Below are 19,306 nucleotides of genomic sequence, written 5' to 3'. Positions count from 1 at the left end.
GCATTCCATGGTACCACACCGTCTCTCACCCAGCATTTGTATTCAGAAGAGACTGGTACTCCACTCCAGGACAATAGAATAGTTCTAGATAATGCAGCCATTCCTAAATCCAAACACATCAAGCCATTGCCTGAGACCTACACTTTGATACCTCCACAAGGCCTGCCTTACACCATGCCACACCCCCTAAAATGTAATCAGTTGTGTGATTCCTGAATCACCAATAATCATTTAAGATGAAATGCAAACTAAGTGGATAACCATCTTGGTCAGCTTACTTGGCTAATTTACATGATTCAGTTCCTCAACCACCAACAAGAAATGGACAGCTGCCGTTGTTTAGAGATGTAGCGCATTCAGTTGCTATGGTTAAGCATGGTATATGGATGTCATCAGGCAAGCAGCTACTCATGTAAATCCTGGTCAGGTGCCAGTGATGACGGTGGACCAGCCTTTGTATGCAATTGCCAAGAAGATGCAGTGGTCCTGGCCCAGCAGCTATTATATAGTGAGGAAAATGTATGTTGTACTGTACTAATGGGTGGTTTCCCTATAGAAATGAAAATGCTGAAAGTAAAGACTGGTAGGATGGTAGTGGTTGGATTACCCTGCTGGCTACTGCAAATATCACAACAAAAGGAAAAGCTGACAGTCTTCAGAAGGGATCTCACACAGCAAGAACACAATGGGCACATCAAGTTACCACTGCAGTCAACATGAGGGGAAAGGCATACAAAACACATCAATAAAGTACAACTCCGTCAGAAAGACTTCTTTCTGCGAGTGGTGTCATCATATGGAAGTCAATCATCGGCAATTCAGCTATTTGAGTACAACACTGCAACTGGAACTACTCTTCCTCCAATTCGTGGCATAGCGTCAGGCAAATTTCCCATTGTATGTAGAAACACTTTACGACGGGAAAATTGTTCCATGGATCTTTGCTATGGGTTAAAATCACTGAGTAAAATTGCTTTCAGTCCATGTCAGAGATCTTATGCAGCTTCACGCTCAGTTTCCTGGTGCTTTTGTTCAATTCTTAAAAGGCAACTGTGTTACACAGGTCGGGCAAAAATAAATCCTCAAAGTCCAAGATGAAGATCACAGGTATGAAAAGTAATGTACAGCTGTTTTCAAGAATGTGTATCATGTCAGGCCAGAGATAGAATCATTGATTCTTTCTTTGAACATGAGAACCATGCTGGCCACCTTCACTTGCTGAAGTATTGCCACATATTTTAGCATCCTGTGACCTTCACAAGCTAATCTATTCAACATACTGTGTTGAAATGGCGGCCATTTTGAAATTCAAGCTGATCCCTTAAGGTAACAGTTCTCATGTTTAAAAATACTTTTATGGGTCCCTTGGCAATACAAATATGGGTATTGCCACCAATTTTAGCATCATGTGACCTTCACAGGCTGAGATATTGAATATTCTATATATTTCAAGGGCGGCCATTTTGAAATCCAAGATGGCCGCCAAACGGATACTCGTATCATTTGTATCCGTAGATTTTTGAAATCAGCATACTTCAGAACCCCCAAGAACCAATTTCTATGATTTCTGCCAGAAGTGAACATCTATTTCACATATCCGCCTCACTATGGCGGGTAAGCATCATTAATTGATCTCGTACACTGGTGTGTAATGTGTTGTTTGTACTGTTCACCCTTGACTGCTCATATCCATAAGTACCAGACTTGAAAACATTTCAAAATATTGTTCTAGTGTGTTTTCATACAAAACGTTTTAAAACGTTATCATGACCTTTATATAACCCGACATTTTAATGTTATTAAAACGTTTTTACCTAAACCAAAAGCCAAAATATAACTTATTCAAAACGTTTTTGTGTTTGCTGGGATCCTACCTTAGCTAAACCATCCCTTTTCCTAGATTCAGATCATCTCTAGGGACCCCACCCACTCTGTTGGTGATCTAGATCCTACTAGTCCTGAGATTGGTATTATGCTAATATATCTAAGCCTACTTGGAGGCTTGTGATTGGTTAAGAATAGTTTGGTACACTCACACTAGTTCAAAACATTCAAATATTGTAAAAATTCAAAAATGGGCTATTGTTTGCTAATTATAACATATTAAAAGTTGAAGATATGTACACACTGGAATTAGGTACATTCATGTACAGGCACTCTATAAATGAGCTGCCCTGTTCATTTGATAATTATTTTACCAAACGTTCTGACATACATAACTACAAGACACGATATGTAAATCACCTAAATCTAACCAAAAATAAGAAAGTCTTTTCTGATCATGCCATACGTACAAGAGGTCCCATTCTTTGGAATTCTTTAGATAAAAATCTGAAAGCTTCAAAATCTGTTAAACATTTCTGTAATCAATTCAAAACAAATCTGATCTCTAAATATAATTAATCTTTTCCGTGAACACTCCCCCCTCCCGTTCCCTTGTCTTTTGGTTATGTTATGTAATGTTGAATTATTTTGTTAATTTCATTTGATTTCAGGTAAAGGCTAACTTTCAGACCTTTTTGGTCTTCCAGCCTTTTCCTCCATATGTACCGTGTTTATATTTATATATTTTTGTAATGTCTTTGATTTTTATGGAAATAAAATGTGAAAAAAAATATGAATGAATGAATATATTTGACCTGTACCTCGCACATAGGTCAAACTATATTCTTTCTGAATCCTTACCATCTCAATTTGAGTTATGTGTATTAAGAAGCATGAAGTGAATAATATAAATAAAATAGTATTTCAAGCATCTACATAAAACCCGCAATTACCATTTGTTGTGAAATTCGACAATACAGGGAAACTGATCTGAAATCAACTGTAGTACACTAGCTGCTCAACTTTTCATGAATCGCAATGCAATCATTCATTAAGAAAAGGTTTTAAATTGGCACAGATTAGTAAGGCGTCAAGACTTAAAAGTCTGACGCCTTACTAGTCTACGTCATCAAACATTACTGATTTATATTTTAAAAAAAGTAAAATTTTAAAGGAAAGCATCAGTCAATGAAATGAAATCAAATCAAATCAAATCAAGCTATAACTATATTGATATTGCGATTGCTGACCCAACCTATCCGATTTGCCAGCCAATCGATACAGCGCAATACTCCCAATGTATGAATAAAAATACCTAATAATAAAGAAGCATATAATACAACAAAAGGTGTTGATCGCACGACTTCATGAATATTAATTGGCAACATTTCCAATATGTCAGCGCTCAAATCGGACACAATAGATGAAAAGACGGTACGCTGCAGTCGATGATCTGTCAGTGAAGCTAGACATTCGATGATATTTTGATTATTATTGTAAATCTGTTGGTTATCATCAAAAGTTCATGTTCACGCTTCGAGTAAACACTTCCTGGACAAGGGTTAAAATATTTCAAGCTGCTTCAACGCCTTCAAATTCTCAGGTGAAATATATCCTCTACTTCCTACTTCCAGAGCAAGGAAATCAACAGTGAGCCCTTTATCTTTCAAATCGGACACAAGGCCGGCATACTTGTTTACCTTCCTCACGTGAGCGCTAACAATGTTGGGCTCTAAAGGTACTGCAAGCTCAATATTCTATGATGTTTTATATAATAATAATAATAATAATAATAATAATAATAATAATAATAATAATAATAATAATAATAATAATAATAATAATGATAACAATAACAATAATACTAATAATAATAATAAGTTCTCACCGCGTACAAACTCTAAAAGCTTTGCATAAAATGCACACAAGTGCCTACAAGTTCATAAAATTATATACTAAATATTAATTGGAAAAGAAATTTAAAAACGTTAATTAAATTTATTTTGAAGGGTAGGGTTTCCTTCCAAATGTCAAGCAGCCGCTTAATTGAATTGTCATTTTTGTATTTAGCTGACTCATAAGCAAACACAAAACGTTTTCGACATCATTCGCAAAAGGTTCGAAAAGCTTACCAAAAAACGTTTAAATGTCTTTAAATAAAGGACATATAAAGGGTATAAAACGTTTTCATAACATTCAAAAACGTTTATTGATAACCTACTGCAAACATTCTAACATAATGTTACTTAAGTGTTAACAAAAAATTTTGCAATAAAAGTCTGCCAAAATATTTTACAATACCATTTTTAAAACATTTTAAAAGTATTAGCAGGTCTACGACACTCAGCTCATTTGCATGGCAAAATTACCCGTCTCCTCCGCAGCCAATTTGGTTTCGCTCCATCGAAATCAAGCTGGCCACGGAGGAGACTACCCTCCTTGTGTTTGTTCATTTGTGTATGGAGAGCCATTATTGGAGTCTATAATGACTTAGGCTACGCTCTCAGCTAGAGTCCGACGCTGCATTGTACTAGAAATACCTTTTATGTGAAATCGCTATAGAGCCAACCGGGAACACGTATTCGTTTTGAAAATATAGCATTAAAATTAGTATCACCCCTGTGGCCCCCGTGCAGTGGAAAACCTTAATTCTTTAATTAAACAGAAATTAAAATAAAAACAACACGGATCTACCTGTGCACCTATAAAATGGGCACAGCAATTTGTCTCAAATATGAGTGAATTGCAAGAAACATACGGGATATGATGAACATTGACCTGACGCCATGATAGCAGGATCTATTAGTCGTTTTATATACAATGTATAGGAGGTCATACGTGTTGACCTTCATCTATTGTATTTGTTCATCTGTGTATGGAGATGATTAGCGCCATTAAACGCCATTAAAACTCCATCAGTATTAGGGCGTAGTTCAGTGAACTCACCGGATTGCTATTCCAAGTACTTTGATAATACAGATAATATTAAGGATGACCAATGAACCATCAACTTGATTAGAACACTCCCATAGACATGCAGGGAGCTCAACTGTGCACTGCTTGCACAGACATTTCTAAATGGATCTCATTCTTTTATTTTTCAATATTTTTCTGTAAACATTGGGGAAGTTAATGCCAATTATATTTTGTAACTATCTTGCAAATTACAGCAACATAACTTATTTCATTTTCCTGTAAGTGCGAGTCAAAATTGGTCCATCGCCACAGTGCGCTTAATTGCCAGTGGCTGAGTTCAGCACTGCTCAAGAATGGCACAAAATATTCATGTCAATAATTTCAGGTAAAAAACGTAGCCTACTGAGCTGTAATTTGGCAGAGTTGCCAGTAATACCTCTATCATACCCTCTGTAAAAAGGTTAAAAATTGAACAAGTAGATCTCGAGTTACAAATTAAATCACCGTGCCCATTCGATGTATTTTTCACCTGATTTCAACCCTAAACGTTTTCTTATATTTAGGCCTATACATCTACAACTTGCTGCTGGCTATACCTTGTTTAGAACTTTCAAAAGAAGTACCTGAATGTGCAACCGTAACTGTTTCAAAATAGCCCGCGAAAGTCATGCAGGTAACTCCGAGGTCATGTATTGAATTATTTTGAATGAGGAATACTACGGGAACCAGCACCTTTTGTTAGAAGTCACACATGAGCATGATGAGTGAAGTGGATAACCTCTATTGTTGTCAATGAGTCAATGACCTTCAATGACGCTTAAGATTTAATTTGCATACACCTACTAATTGGTCATATTAAACCCAATAACATTGACATTTTTGGTTGTGAAAAAAAAAATTACCTGGACTTAGTGCAATTTTGATTTTGTGCCATATCGGCAAATTTTTGGCAAATGTTCGCTAAATGCATGATTTCAATGCCTCGGTTTGAAAAAATAATTTATGCCATTGACTAGTAAAGTGCCATTTCATAAGAAACCCTTTGATACTTTCACAATATGCTTGTTTCATGTTTGCATATATGTTAAAATAAAGAAATATATAAAGGTAAATAATATGCTTATGCCAATTTTGCTCCCAATTGATATTTTTGGACCTTGTCATTTTATTTCGTTCCAATGACCGGTCAGAATGGGAAACTTTGAAAATTCATAATTCGAAAAGTTTTTGACCGATTTTGACCATTTAACCACCAAAATACTTCTATTGGTGAGTTCTATCCAGACAACAATCTTTTGTAGCAATAGGGGCAACATGAAATGTTGATGGTTATCCCTAATAATATGTATCATTGGGTCGAGGCGATTGCATTGAAAAACCTAATAAATTATTCATGACAGTTACGTAATCAATCGATAGTGCGGATACCGTATTGTCATAATACCAATATTTGTCATAATATATAATGAGTAATATTTAGCAACATAAACGTGCAGTTCATATGCACAAAGGAATACTGATCTTTATGATATTCAGGTTTTGTACATCACATATAACATGTCACATAGGAGGTCATACGTGTTGACCTTCATCTATTGTATTTGTTCAACTGTGTATGGAGAGGAGAAACGCCATTAAAACTCCATCAGTATTAGGGCGTAGTTCAGTGAACTCACCGGATTGCTATTCCAAGTACTTTGATAATACAGATAATATGTATTAATGGGTCGAGGCGATTGCATTGAAAAACCTAATAAATTATTCATAACAGTTACGTAATCAACCGATAGTGCGGACACTTTTCATTTGAAAACCACCAAAATTCGTGATCTTTTAGCATTGGAAAAGAAACCACGTGAATAGTGCCCTCTCAAGAATAGGTTCTCTGTGGTATTAGTGTAGCATGTTTTCACACAAAGGGTTTTAAAACGTTTCCATTACTTTTATATAACCCGACATTTAATGTTATTAAATCCAAAACCCAAAATCTAACATGTTTAAAACGTATTATAAACATTTTTGTGTTTGCTGTGATGCACACAACGTATACAATTCAGTAAAGTTGCATAAAATGCTTATTTTATCCAAAAAAAATAGCGCACATTACATTACATTGTATTGCACTGATCATGATGAGTATTCTTGGAGAATTTCATGGACACGATTCTATGAAACGTATTGGAACTTGTAGATTTTACTGAAATGTCACCCATGCATAAGCATATTGGACTTCCTCAATTTGATTGGCCACTAAAGTAAATCAATTACACTGAACATGTGACCTTGCTAGCTTTTACAGAATACCCTTTACTATTTAGTAACAGAAAATATATTGTACATGTTATTCACACATTGCAGGGTTATTACAAAATAATAAATATTCAATTAACAACGGAGTAATAAATCTAGATGGAGGTCACTGTATTTATCATCATCATCAATCAGTCGGTTGCAAAATCCCCTCCCCAAATAGTGAGAAGTTCACTAACATCTTCCGCTATATGAATCTTTATACTCGGATAGTTACCTCCCCCACACACACACCACCCCACCCGCTCCCTCACACAACCCCACCACACCACACCTCCAACACAGCAACTACTTTCTTTTTTGTGCTGATGGTCTAAAAGGGATGCGAATAGCATTGGGTTGGCATTATTCTGATAGACCGCCACGGAAACCAATACACCAGACAGGCTTCTAACGGAGAAATCAGTGGAAAGAACTGTGTTGAAATTTGTTGCTGGAATATTTGAAAAGGTAAATTTTCAATTTTCTTTTTGCTTCTATTTTGTTTATTACACAGTAATGCATACTATTGTGTACAATGTATAAAGACGTTTCAACATCACTTATTCGCTAACTTATTAGCACAGTGTTAAAGTCATTAACCCTAGAATTAGAGTCATATTTTATAACACGGAGTAGTTTGAAGGTAATTAACTCTTTTACTGGTGGCTAGTGAAGCTCTTTCAGCAGAGGGGCGATGTGTTCCATACGGTTTGCCTTGAAAACAAGTCTGGCAGCTCTGGTTTTTTTTAAACATCTTTTGTAGGTTTTTGTGTTTTGAACAGTTATTCCGGTACAATTACCGAATAGGGTGCCACTTGCTAGACTTGTTTAGGGTTAGGATTTAGGGTTGGGGTAGGGCAGTCTTGTAATAAGACTAGTAGAGTTGCACCCTATTCGGCAATCGCTTCGATATTCCATGTAACAAAGAGTTATAATATAGAGTAGAACATAAACTATTTATACCAATTTTCTCAAAAATGTTAAAAATGTCGAATACGTCAGTATGCGATACAGCCGACGATATTGTAATATATAGATCTAAGATTGGATTTTTGGGTGCATTTTCAGACTCACGAAACGAAAAAAGTCTACAATGCCTGCAATTCAGTTTCATTCAGCTTCACTCTTCGTGCTGATTTTTGTGACAAGAGCAGTTCTGCAAGCATCAGGTAATGTACTCGGTTATTATTAGCTGTTTAGTAAAGCGGAGATAAGGTATGGCAAATACAATACAGCAAAATGTCATACTGGGCTGAGCCTAGTATTATACATTTTTTTATGATCAATGTGTTGAATCATTTTAATATTTTAAGTAAATGAATCCGTTATTGATATAATCATTGCAAAACTTCCTCCAATGCTACTTAACTCAACCAACTTGATAATAAGAACACATAATCCCAACACTCGATGATCCTTGTAAACACTAGACAAAATTTTGGATGAGAAAACGGACATTTTGATGAGAAACGGCCAAAATGGAAAGAATTTAAATTTTCTCATTCCAAAAGAATGAGAAAATTTAAATTCTTTCCATTTTGGCCGTTTCTCACCAAAATGTCCGTTTTCTCATTCAAAACTTCCTCTACTGGTTGTCAAATATTAGGGAATTGTATTCTCTATCGCCGGGAATGTTGGGTGTGATGAATGACACCGTTATGTAGTTTCAAAATAAATGTGCACTTGGAAAAAAATACCAACTGACAATAAAGATATACTTGTATACTATTAATTGTAGCTAAAGCCACTTGCCATGATCGTCTTGGTGCAGAGAATGGTCGGATAGGTGACAGCCAAATCGCAGCTTCCACTGAATTTGATCATAGTGTCTACCACGGGGCTAGCAATGCTCGACTGAACCGTGTTAAACAGAAAGGTACTACTGGGGCATGGAGCGCTCAGACCAATGACGGCAACCAATGGATCCAGGCTGCTCTAGGTGACCCAACATGCAGCGTTCAGACCAATGACGGCAACCAATGTCCCCAGACAGCTTTAGGCGACCAAACATGGGTTATCGGCGTGTTAATACAAGGGCGGCATGATGCATCACAATGGGTGACCCAATTCAAAGTTCAATACAGTAATGATGGTGACTTTTGGAAGTTTGTGCAGCAAACAGAAAATCTGGGAGAAATGGTAAGTGTATCTTCATTTTGACTGTAAGAACTGTGCGATTGCCCAAAAACTTCTTCTTTGCTCTTATCACGCCACCCAGTGCTTGGTTGATCTTTAAAAGCCCATCCCGTTATCTCTTAGTGAACATAAGTTTGACTTTAATATCAGTATTAAAAACATAACTATTTTTTAAGTGTGTGCAAAGTTGTACGAAGTGTCAGTGATTGTAAATCGAGCTCTATAGAGTAATGGCATAATTATGGTCTTATTATATTGATACCCTTCTTTTCTTTACCACAGGTATTTGATGGAAATACTGATCAAAATACGGTCGTCACCAAACTTTTTCCCACACCAGTAAAAACATCTTACATCAGAATAGTCCCTATAGCATGGAATGGTCACATCAGCTTGCGATTTGAACTTCTAGGCTGTAAAGGTAAGACATGCCCAGAGGGGGCACTCTCATGTAAAGGTGATATGGGTAATCATGGGTATGTGCGGCGATCAAGGGTCCCTTTTTTACTATCTCTGGCAGTTATACACCACTTCTTCAGCCCCATTTTTAGCTCCACAGTTTAATTCACTTGATCCCCATGTTGACATTTCAGCTCATCAAGTCTCTATTTTGCCAAAAAACAGTTCTTAGTTTCCAAATTTCGGCGCTGCACGCACATACAAAAAACAGTTTAGTGCCCTCCAGGAAGACATATGTTCTAGATAGCTCAAAGTATGACAACAAGATGGCACAGTCGTTCCAGACTGACCAGTCAGGCACCCAGTCCATATTTATTAAAAACCATGGTAGATGATACTAGCAATGACGCTATGTGAAGGGGTTGGAAGGTTCCCTCTTTTGCAGTGGCGACACCAGAACATGCGGGGGCTACAACTTTAATTTCAGGGGCGTCCAACAATCTGAAAATGTGTCTAAAATTTGACAGTTTTGGCCCAATATGCACGACAAGTTGAACGTATCAGTTAGGCCTATTTCTTGTGTGAAGCATAAATCGGATCGGATGGCTATTTTTAGGTTTGTCATTTTTGGGTAAATATTTGAGAAAAGTCAAAAAAAACACATTTTTTAATCAAAATATCTCGGTTCACGTCACTTTTCAGAAGTGCCAGGCGGGTATAGAGGAGACTCTGACGATTAAATCTAACCCGGCCGGCACGGGACCCTATGTAGCCTCAAAGTGGCCTCTCTACTAAGAGGTCAAGAAAATATCACCACCTTCTTAAGACCCGCCGTTTTCCTGCTGTTTATCTCTTTTCCATTCCTTTCTTCTATCGATATTCTACTTCGTAAAAGGCACTTTTTAAGTCTCTTTGTTCATGTTTATGTTAATAAAGCTCTAGCTTTCAATAATGTAATGAATAAAAATGACAACATAACAAATAACTAATGTTGCCAAATTCGAATAAAAATACCATAACAGCTAATATCTGCCAAAACGCCGCTGGGGTTGAGGATGGACGTATACACGACAGTCAACTCAAGTCTTCCACGGAATATGCCACAGCGAAGGTATTATACCATAGGGCTTATTATGCTCGTCTGAACCACCCAGTAAAGACTGACATGACTGGGACTTGGAGTGCCGCATTCAGTGATATCAACCAGTGGATCCAAGCCGAGATGGCAGAAGAAACATTGGTTACTGGAGTAATGATTCAAGGACGATCAAACTCACCACAGTGGGTGACCGAATTCAAAGTCCAGTACAGTCACGATGGTAACTATTGGAAGTTTGTGCAGACTCCAGACACTCAGACGGATATGGTAAGGAATTTTATTCGTTATGATTATGATGACGATAATAATAACAATAACAACAACATTTGTGAAGGTTGTCATTTATATTAAATTGAACATAAAACTGATCAACTGGACTCACTTTTATTTGAGAGGCTACAGTATCGCACCTTATCCAAGGTGCATCTTCAGGCCGTCTGATAATCTGGCGGCAATAGGTCGTTGACCTGTAACAAGGTGGTGTTGCCAGAGGTCGTAGATCTTGAGTCGAACTTCTAAGGAATGTTCTTGATGACAAAATTGACGGCCTTTCCAAGATTCACAAAGAACATGCTCCTCTGAGACCATTTGTCAGTAGTGTGGACTCAGTTACCTACAATGTAGCCAAACATTTGGCATATAAAATGGCCTTTTGGTTGGGAAGTCGGAGCACCACATCATCAATTCACAGGACTTCGTTAATAAGATCCAAGACATACAGTTAGGAAGAGACGATAACTTCGTATGACGTGTCGGCATTTTTTACCCAAGGAAGTACGCGATTGTTTGGAGAAGTATAGCACCTGGAAGGATAGAACGGAACTTAGTGTATCGCAAGTGTGCGGATTATTGGAACTGTGTTTGAACACTACTTATTTAATCTACAATGGCAAATTTTATAGACAGCGCCATGGTTGCCCGATGGGTTCACCTGTGTCACCGATCGTGGTAAATTTGTTCATGGAACAGTCTGAACACACAGCTCTAGATTCGTTTACTGGCACGCCACCAACGCACTGGTTTCGCTACGTCGACGATACCTGGGTGAAGCTAAGGAAAGATCAGTTTACACCCTTCTTTGAACATATTAATTGTGTGAACGAGCACATCAGGGTTACCCAAGAACCAATCAAAGAATGAAAACTTGCCTTCCTACACTGTTCGGTTCATGTCGGAAACGATGGCTAAACTTTAACATCTGTATACCGTAAAGCCACACATACAGATCAGTACCTACTGTTCGACTCCCACCACCCCTAGTACACATACTGGGAGTAATTCGCACCCTGTTTCACAGAGCGGACACCATCTCTTCGAATGAGACCCTAAGGGAAGAGGAACACGTATTTTAAATCAGCGCTGGGTGTGTGCGGATATCGCAAGTGGACCTTCCACAAAGCGCTTTCTGTTACCAAAGCTTCCAAAGATTCCAACACTCGCGATACGCGAAGCGACGACACACCGGTTGAACACAAGAATATCACCATCCCCTACGTGTCTGAACTGTCTGAGAATTTTCGGAAAACAACAGATCCTCTCTCGTTCAAACCAACTAACACCTTGAGACAGCAGTTGGTTCACCCCAAGGACAAGCCGTCCAAAGACAAACAAAGCAATTTAGTTTACGCAATACAACGCAAGGACGCTGATTGCCAGGACTTTGACATAGGGGAAACCAAACAGACATTAGCCAAATGCATGTACCAGCATAGACGTGCTAGTACTGGTTGCGGGCATCGGCCGTGTTCACGCATTTGAAAAGTACAAATCACACTTTTGACAACAATGATGTTGTGACAACAATAATAGAGAATGCAGGTGGTTTGAAAGGGGCGTCAAGGAAGCAATCCACGTTAAGAAGGAACAACCTTACCTAACAGGGGAGGAGGTCTGCGCCATAACTTGGCAGGGGCCTACAATTATGTCATCAAGAACATTCCTAAGTAGTTCGATTCAAGATCTACGACCTCTGGCAACACCACCTTGTCACAGGTCAAATAAAAGTGAGTCCAGTTGATCAGTTTTACGTTCAATTTAATAATAACAACAAGAATGATAATAAGAGGGTAATTAAAAAAGTTTTACCTTCATCATCACAGCTCTGTTATCTTATATGTCAGGATATTGAAATTACCCATGATTATACTTTTTAATCTAAGCTACAAAATGAATGTTGGGACAAAATAAACCACGTTTTATATGAGAAGAAAACATCGAAGGGTTCAACAGACACGCACATAATAGCGAAATTTGCCTGATTTCGACTAGACCACGTGTAAGAATAATTCGTAGTCTAGGATTAGCTGTGCTAAGGAATCACTATCCTTTTAGTTATGGTGAATACACCATGTTGGTTATGCGTAACCTTGCCGTAGTCTCTAGGCATACAAGTTTATAGTCTAGGCCATTTTATATGCTTACTATGCCAACGCGCTATAATAGTAGGGATGTCCACTGTCAATACATTTGCTACTAGAACGGTTTCCCATTTATTGTATGTGTGCACTCACCCATGTATTGTCTATGCAAACACAGCTCAATGCAGGAAGTCCCAGACCTGATAAATGGCATGTAGTATTTGCATTGGCCCAATTTAGACCTAACACAGCTGGTTGTCTACCAAAAAACATTAACCAAACTATATCCTGATTGGTCAGTAAATAGAGAGGACCTTCCTTTATCAAGGGATCAACTTTTTTTTTTTAATGTAATGAGATGAGAACTACAGCAGGTTGAAGTGACACCCTTCTGTGCATCAGGTGTTGAAACGCAATTATCTCCGAATTTGGATTGATTCAGACAAGCAAACTTACATAGTCATAAAATTTAACTATTTTTGAAGACAGAAGAAATTAAAGAATGTTTAAGCCTTCCAAATCCCATCTCAAATTTTGCACTTCTGACCACCATGTCCATTTTAGATATGCTACCCAACATGGCCTCCATGCACATACAGTATATTGCTCAATGTAGTAAAGATAACCTTTGAGTTGGAGCAATTTCTCAAAATTGGTAGTGATTAATGTTGCCAAACTTATATCATGATGAAATATAATCATTTTTGAAGATAAAATGTGCTGACCTTAAAAGATCTAACAATGTTTAAGGGGGGAGGAAACCATATATTCCAGAAAATGGTGTCTTTTGTAAGTTTTAATCCGGACATATTCTTCTGGTAACCACACTGCAGTGCGTAACAGAGCCTTTTTGGCAATTTGTACTCCATTTTTTTTTGTGGCGGTACGATATGTTTTGAAATTTTGCCCGATTTGGCCAACATTTCAATTTTTTGATTTTCGCACCTAAAAATGACACTTGAAGTGTTAAAATCTCAAAAAAGTGCTCTGTTACGCACTGTAACATACTTTATTGTATGTATTGAAGAAAAAAATCATTCAAATAGCTTATCGTTTTCCCAAGAAACTCTGGGATTTACATGTACCCCAAATCCAAGATGGCCGCCCATTATTATGCAAATGAGATGACCTTTGACCTTGAAATTTTATATTTTGTGTCGTCGTCACATAAGTACCCATTAACCGACCAAAATAGGATGTAAAATGCAAAAAAACGCTATTCATTTAAAATAATGCACTTATTGTTCAGCTTCTCTATGGAAATATTTTCCATGGCGGCCATCTATGATCATGCTTGAGGTTCCACCAAACAAACCATGGGTTTTGAGGTCTTATATTTTTTGTTGTGTGTTAACAAAATTGCTTAAATTTTCAGGATGATCTTATTTCAAGTTGTTATAAGGAAATATATTGTTCCAGATAACGCTAGTTAATAAATAAATTTTAGAAAAAGTACCTTAAAATTGCACTTTCTGGTGTGTTTTTTTAAGATGTTCTAGCAGCCCTATATAAAACCGTGACACTCGAAAGGCCATATCTCTGGAATGAAACGTCCGATTAAGATTATTTAAACGCCAAAATGTTTCTTTCATCAATTTAAAAATACTTTACTTTTTAGTGGACCTGCCTAATACCAGGAAAATAAAGCTTCTTCTATAAATCAATTAGAAGACATGCTCCGAAACGAGTCATGTATGCTTTTCTGGTCAGGATTGGTTGTATTGTAAGACATATTACCGGATAAACTAAGCCAATAAAGGGTAAACAAATAATATAGCCACTTGCGCATATTTCTAGAACTTACAAAAAAATTGCCATCGTCTAATATCGGGTGATTATTGATTGATGTTTGATAAGATTATAATGGGCGAATAAATGTAAATAATTAGCTTGAGAGGTGCTGAACTACTTATTTATAACATTTGGCAAAAAGCACAGGCAATACCCAATAGTGCTCAAAGAGCACTAAATTAAAGGGAAGCCCTAAAACTATGAAATTCTATGAAATAATTGGTTTCTAATTTTGCTGTTTGAAAATTTGCAGGTGTTTGATGGAAACACTGATTCAAGTACAGTAGTTCTTGCATTGTTTCCTTCTCCGGTTCGTGCGTCATTCATTAGAATTCGGCCCACAGCTTGGTATGGTGATATCTGTATGCGGTTTGAAGTTCTAGCATGTTAAGGTAATACAACGAACTAAAAACATTTTACAACGTGTCCTATTTTGCCAGAGGATACTCATGTATGAAAATGTCGTATGAGTGCATTAGACACTTCCGAACTAGTGCTAAATAAAGGTCTTACTTTTAGATACTTAAAAAGACTTATTGGTAACAAACATTAAGCAAATGAGGCCCTTTCAGTAAATAATAATGTTTTACTTTTACTCCAACATAAAGAGGGATTATTTGTCATCGTTTGTGATGGTAAACAGCATTTGGTGACAAAAATGGGATCTTCGGATGACATAATTAATTAATTAATGGTTATGTTTGGTCGAATTGGATGCGTACCACCAACCTGGTCTCCGAACTAAACTGGCGTATATAGTCGGTTTACAAATGGTCTTAAACTGGGCATGGCATCCTCGGCCACACTTTTGCGTGAGTCGAATCCAGTACCGATGCGCCAAAAAAGTGATATAGTAATAATAATTAATTTGGTTATGTTCTGTTTTCTATCGCAGGTTTTCAGTCTTCATAGAAAGGAGAAAATGTACACATACATGAAATCTATATAGTCGATTCTAGACTAGATACTCGGGAAATTAATTATAGGCACCACCGGTGGAAATTAATTATAGGCACCACCGGTGTGTAGCATAATTTTACCAAATGTGACGTTTGTATTTTTGTTCTTTCAATAAGCTCGTCGGCTGCATTTCCATTGATTTTTGGTCATTTTTTTTTAAATGGGCACATATGTTTTTAATGATGTTCTCTTTCCTTTTTCTAAGTCTAAGCAGTCAAAATTAGCTAATTAATTAATAACTATTTAATTATAATTAATTAATTAAATGTGGCGTATCGTTACAAAATGAATTTTTGTGTTTTCCATAGTGGCGTATCGACCATACGGCACCCTTTATACACATTTTATAATTAAGAAATATCGGCAAAAATGAAAAACATTGCATGTCATAGTGGCGTACACCTCGCTACATTCCATAGTGACGTATCGGACCTATACGCCACTATGGAATGAAGCCGACGAAAAGTAAAGGGAATACACGTACGGTAGGTGGCGTACGGTCAACGTTAGGTTAGGGTATTGCGTTCTGTGTGTTTTCCATAGTGACGTATAGTTTTGTACTTATTGTTTTCATTTTGCCAGTAATATTGTGCCTTTATTTCTTTTGAAAAATATATAAAAATAAAATCTATTTAGTTTACTACAGAAATTTCACATAATTTACAAAATATAATGAATGTCTGATTTACACAACTCGATTTTAAATTGGCATTTCTTCAAACCCGATTTTCTCGAAAAGCTGTTTATTCGCAGTGCCCCACTATACGCCACTATGAAATACAGCCGACGAAGTGTCAGTGTATGAGTAAAATATGAACAAAAGAAAATTATGTATGTGTTTGTTGTGATATCGTTATGAACAATACAGAGTACCGAACAACAGTTGACTATAAATTGTCACTATCTAATACATGAAGATATACACACGAATACGTGATCACGCTGTGTATAACAACATTTTGTGCCATATAGATGAGTTGACCTCAATGTTTATCAACACAAAGGCAAGGGACTGGTATATCTTTATGCTTGAGTGAGACCCATGCAACCACTCCACTGTTCAATAGTCTTATTGTGATGTGGCGGGAGTTTTAAAAACACGAGCCCTGAACAGAATATGATGCGCGCGCATACTGCCAGGCAAAATACAATGGAAATTGTGATGATGCGTGCGCATACTGCCAGGCATTGACGTCAGAAGTCAACTCATCTATACATTGTAGTTTTATACATGTAGATTAACAAAAAAATATTCATAACTCCTATATCAAAGCAGCCAATCAGAAAAGCAGTTTCAAAGGTACGCGGAGTGCATTGATTATGTATAATAAAACTCCATGTACTACACGCTGATGTGCATTCAAGAGCTTTAAGGGGGTACTACACCCCTGCCAAATTTTATGCCTATTTTTGCATTTTTCTCAAAAATTATAGCACATTGGTGAAAAGTAAGATATGTATATTATTGGGGCAAGGACTACAACTACTGCACTGAAAATTCAGCAACTCAAGGCAAGTAGTTATTGATTTATTGATCAAATATTGGTTTTCCCTCATTTTGACTGTAACTCCACAACTGTTGTCTGTGCTGAATTAAAATTCCAGTAGAACAATTTCACCACGCAAAAAAAATCCATTCTAATTGGTGATTAAAGAAAAGAGATCACGTAATTGACCAATCAGCGGCAATGTTAGATCGGCAGGTAGTGCTCAGAGGGTTAAAATATTTTGAATACAATGAATATTATTGAAGCTATATATTCCTGTCAAATTAAGAAAAATAAGGGAGGATAAGCCACCACTAATTAGAACAGAATTTATTTCATCACCATTCATTTCAGAGAAGCCTATCAAATAACACACCTAAAGTCCCCGAAAGTCCAAGTTGTGGAACAGTGCCTAATTTGCATGAATCCAAAATGGCCGCTAATGCAGGGGGTGTTATTTCAAAGTCAATGTATTGCTCTCAATGTATTGCTAGTTTGACTTGTCTCCGACATATACAATTCTTGAGTCACAAGGGGTAGGTTAAACAGCCTTTTAAAAAGGGTGATGTTTCATATTTCTTAGGAAACAGGCTTATAGGGGTAAAACAGCCATTTTAAGAAAACGACAACTCCAATTTTTATGCAACTTTCATAAATGGAATTCTAGACATCAATTACATACAAATCAGCACCAACTTTAACAGAATTAGGCATATAATAATGATTATTGTTGAAAATATTAATTTTCAGACCCCCCACAGACCCCCCTGTCCAAATACTTGTTTTGGCCGGCACCAACTCATTTTTTGGCCGATTTGGACGAAAATGGTGTCAAAATGGAGATCACACTGCATCAAATAAGCCTGTTTCCTAAGAAATTTGAAGCATCATGATTCCTTAACCCACCACTAGTCACAATTTAAAAATGCTCCAATTTTAATCCAATCGGTCTCAAATTGTTCCTTTGGCAAAAGTTAATTAAAATGAGAACAGTAAGTGGCCATGGTACCAAGGTAACAAATCACCTGCGAAATGGCAAACTATTTTTTAAATGTTTCTGCAAGATTAGCAATCTGACACAATTTAAAAAAATCAAAATCAGAGAATTTTTAAATTTCGTCCCAGTGGAATCCAATTTTTGACATTTGACCTTTTCCTCCTATAACTCAAGAACTGTACATCGGAGATAGGCCAAACTATACTTTTTCTGGATCCTTATGACGAGAGGATTTATACATTGGTATGGTTTTTAACAAGATTTGACCAACTCTGAAATTTTATCGCCTGCCATTTTGGATTTATGCAAATTACGCACTGTTCCACAACTTTGATTTTCGGAGACTTGTTTTTGTGTGAGCTTTTGGGAGATGGGCGCATGTGAAATGTATTCTGTTCTAATTAGTGGTGGGTGATTTCATCAGCTTTATTATAATTTCCAGGGACAATCACTGCTGGCCTCATGTGTTATTTGATTTTGGAAATATGCTTTATTGATTGTTTGAATTAATACTATACGCTGATGGTACAAGGACGCGGGAAGGAAGTTAACATTATTTCCTTCAACTTAATGGCACTGATACAATTATATAACTTTTATATTCTTTTGACTTAGAACACCAGAAGACGTAAATCATGTAAAACTAATATTGTCCATAAATCCAAATGTACACAATATTTTGACCGTTTTCAGTTTTCGACGTTAATTGTAAACTGTATAGCTGATTTAAAAAAGAATCAAACATGTCAGATTTTGCTCTCAATATTTTGCGCTCACAAAGATTGACCATCATGTGGGCTTGTTAAGGGTTAAAATTTGACCCCTAACTCATTGAAAACACGTTTATAAGCTAATGCACTTCATTGATAAAAACACAACAAACCTAAAAAACAATTAACTGTACGCTCGTACTGGGAGTATTACATGATATATGCCCAATTTAGTGAATAAATACAATGAGCTAAGCAGGCAGATTCACAAGGATAATACGTGGTGAGTGAACTTTAAACGATTATAGCTTCAACCTATGCTGATTCTTGACTTCTGT

At 36.9% G+C, this 19,306-nt stretch overlaps 1 protein-coding gene across 1 annotated transcript; it reads left to right on the top strand.

Moving 5' to 3' along the window:
- The first annotated feature begins 8,125 nt into the window (after positions 1-8,125).
- Positions 8,126-11,806, top strand: LOC140161910 (lactadherin-like). The gene is made up of 5 exons (XM_072185204.1): positions 8,126-8,201; positions 8,771-9,171; positions 9,451-9,589; positions 10,590-10,933; positions 11,636-11,806. Exons 1-5 carry the CDS (start codon positions 8,126-8,128, stop codon positions 11,804-11,806), a joined length of 1,131 nt encoding a protein of 376 aa, XP_072041305.1.
- Positions 11,807-19,306: the final 7,500 nt, after the last annotated feature.

Source organism: Amphiura filiformis, chromosome 10 (assembly GCF_039555335.1).
Source record: "Amphiura filiformis chromosome 10, Afil_fr2py, whole genome shotgun sequence".
NCBI lineage: Eukaryota > Metazoa > Echinodermata > Ophiuroidea > Amphilepidida > Amphiuridae > Amphiura > Amphiura filiformis.
The sequence above is the reverse complement of the archived record's forward strand: the minus strand, read 5'-3'. Positions and strand labels throughout refer to the sequence as shown.

Bases quoted from the DNA above. Each gene is read 5' to 3' on its own strand.
- LOC140161910 (XM_072185204.1), top strand. From the start codon at position 8,126: ATGCCTGCAATTCAGTTTCATTCAGCTTCACTCTTCGTGCTGATTTTT. The intron at 8,202-8,770 runs GTAATGTACTCG...TATTAATTGTAG, and splicing joins AGCAGTTCTGCAAGCATCAG to CTAAAGCCACTTGCCATGAT. The intron at 9,172-9,450 runs GTAAGTGTATCT...TCTTTACCACAG, and splicing joins CAGAAAATCTGGGAGAAATG to GTATTTGATGGAAATACTGA.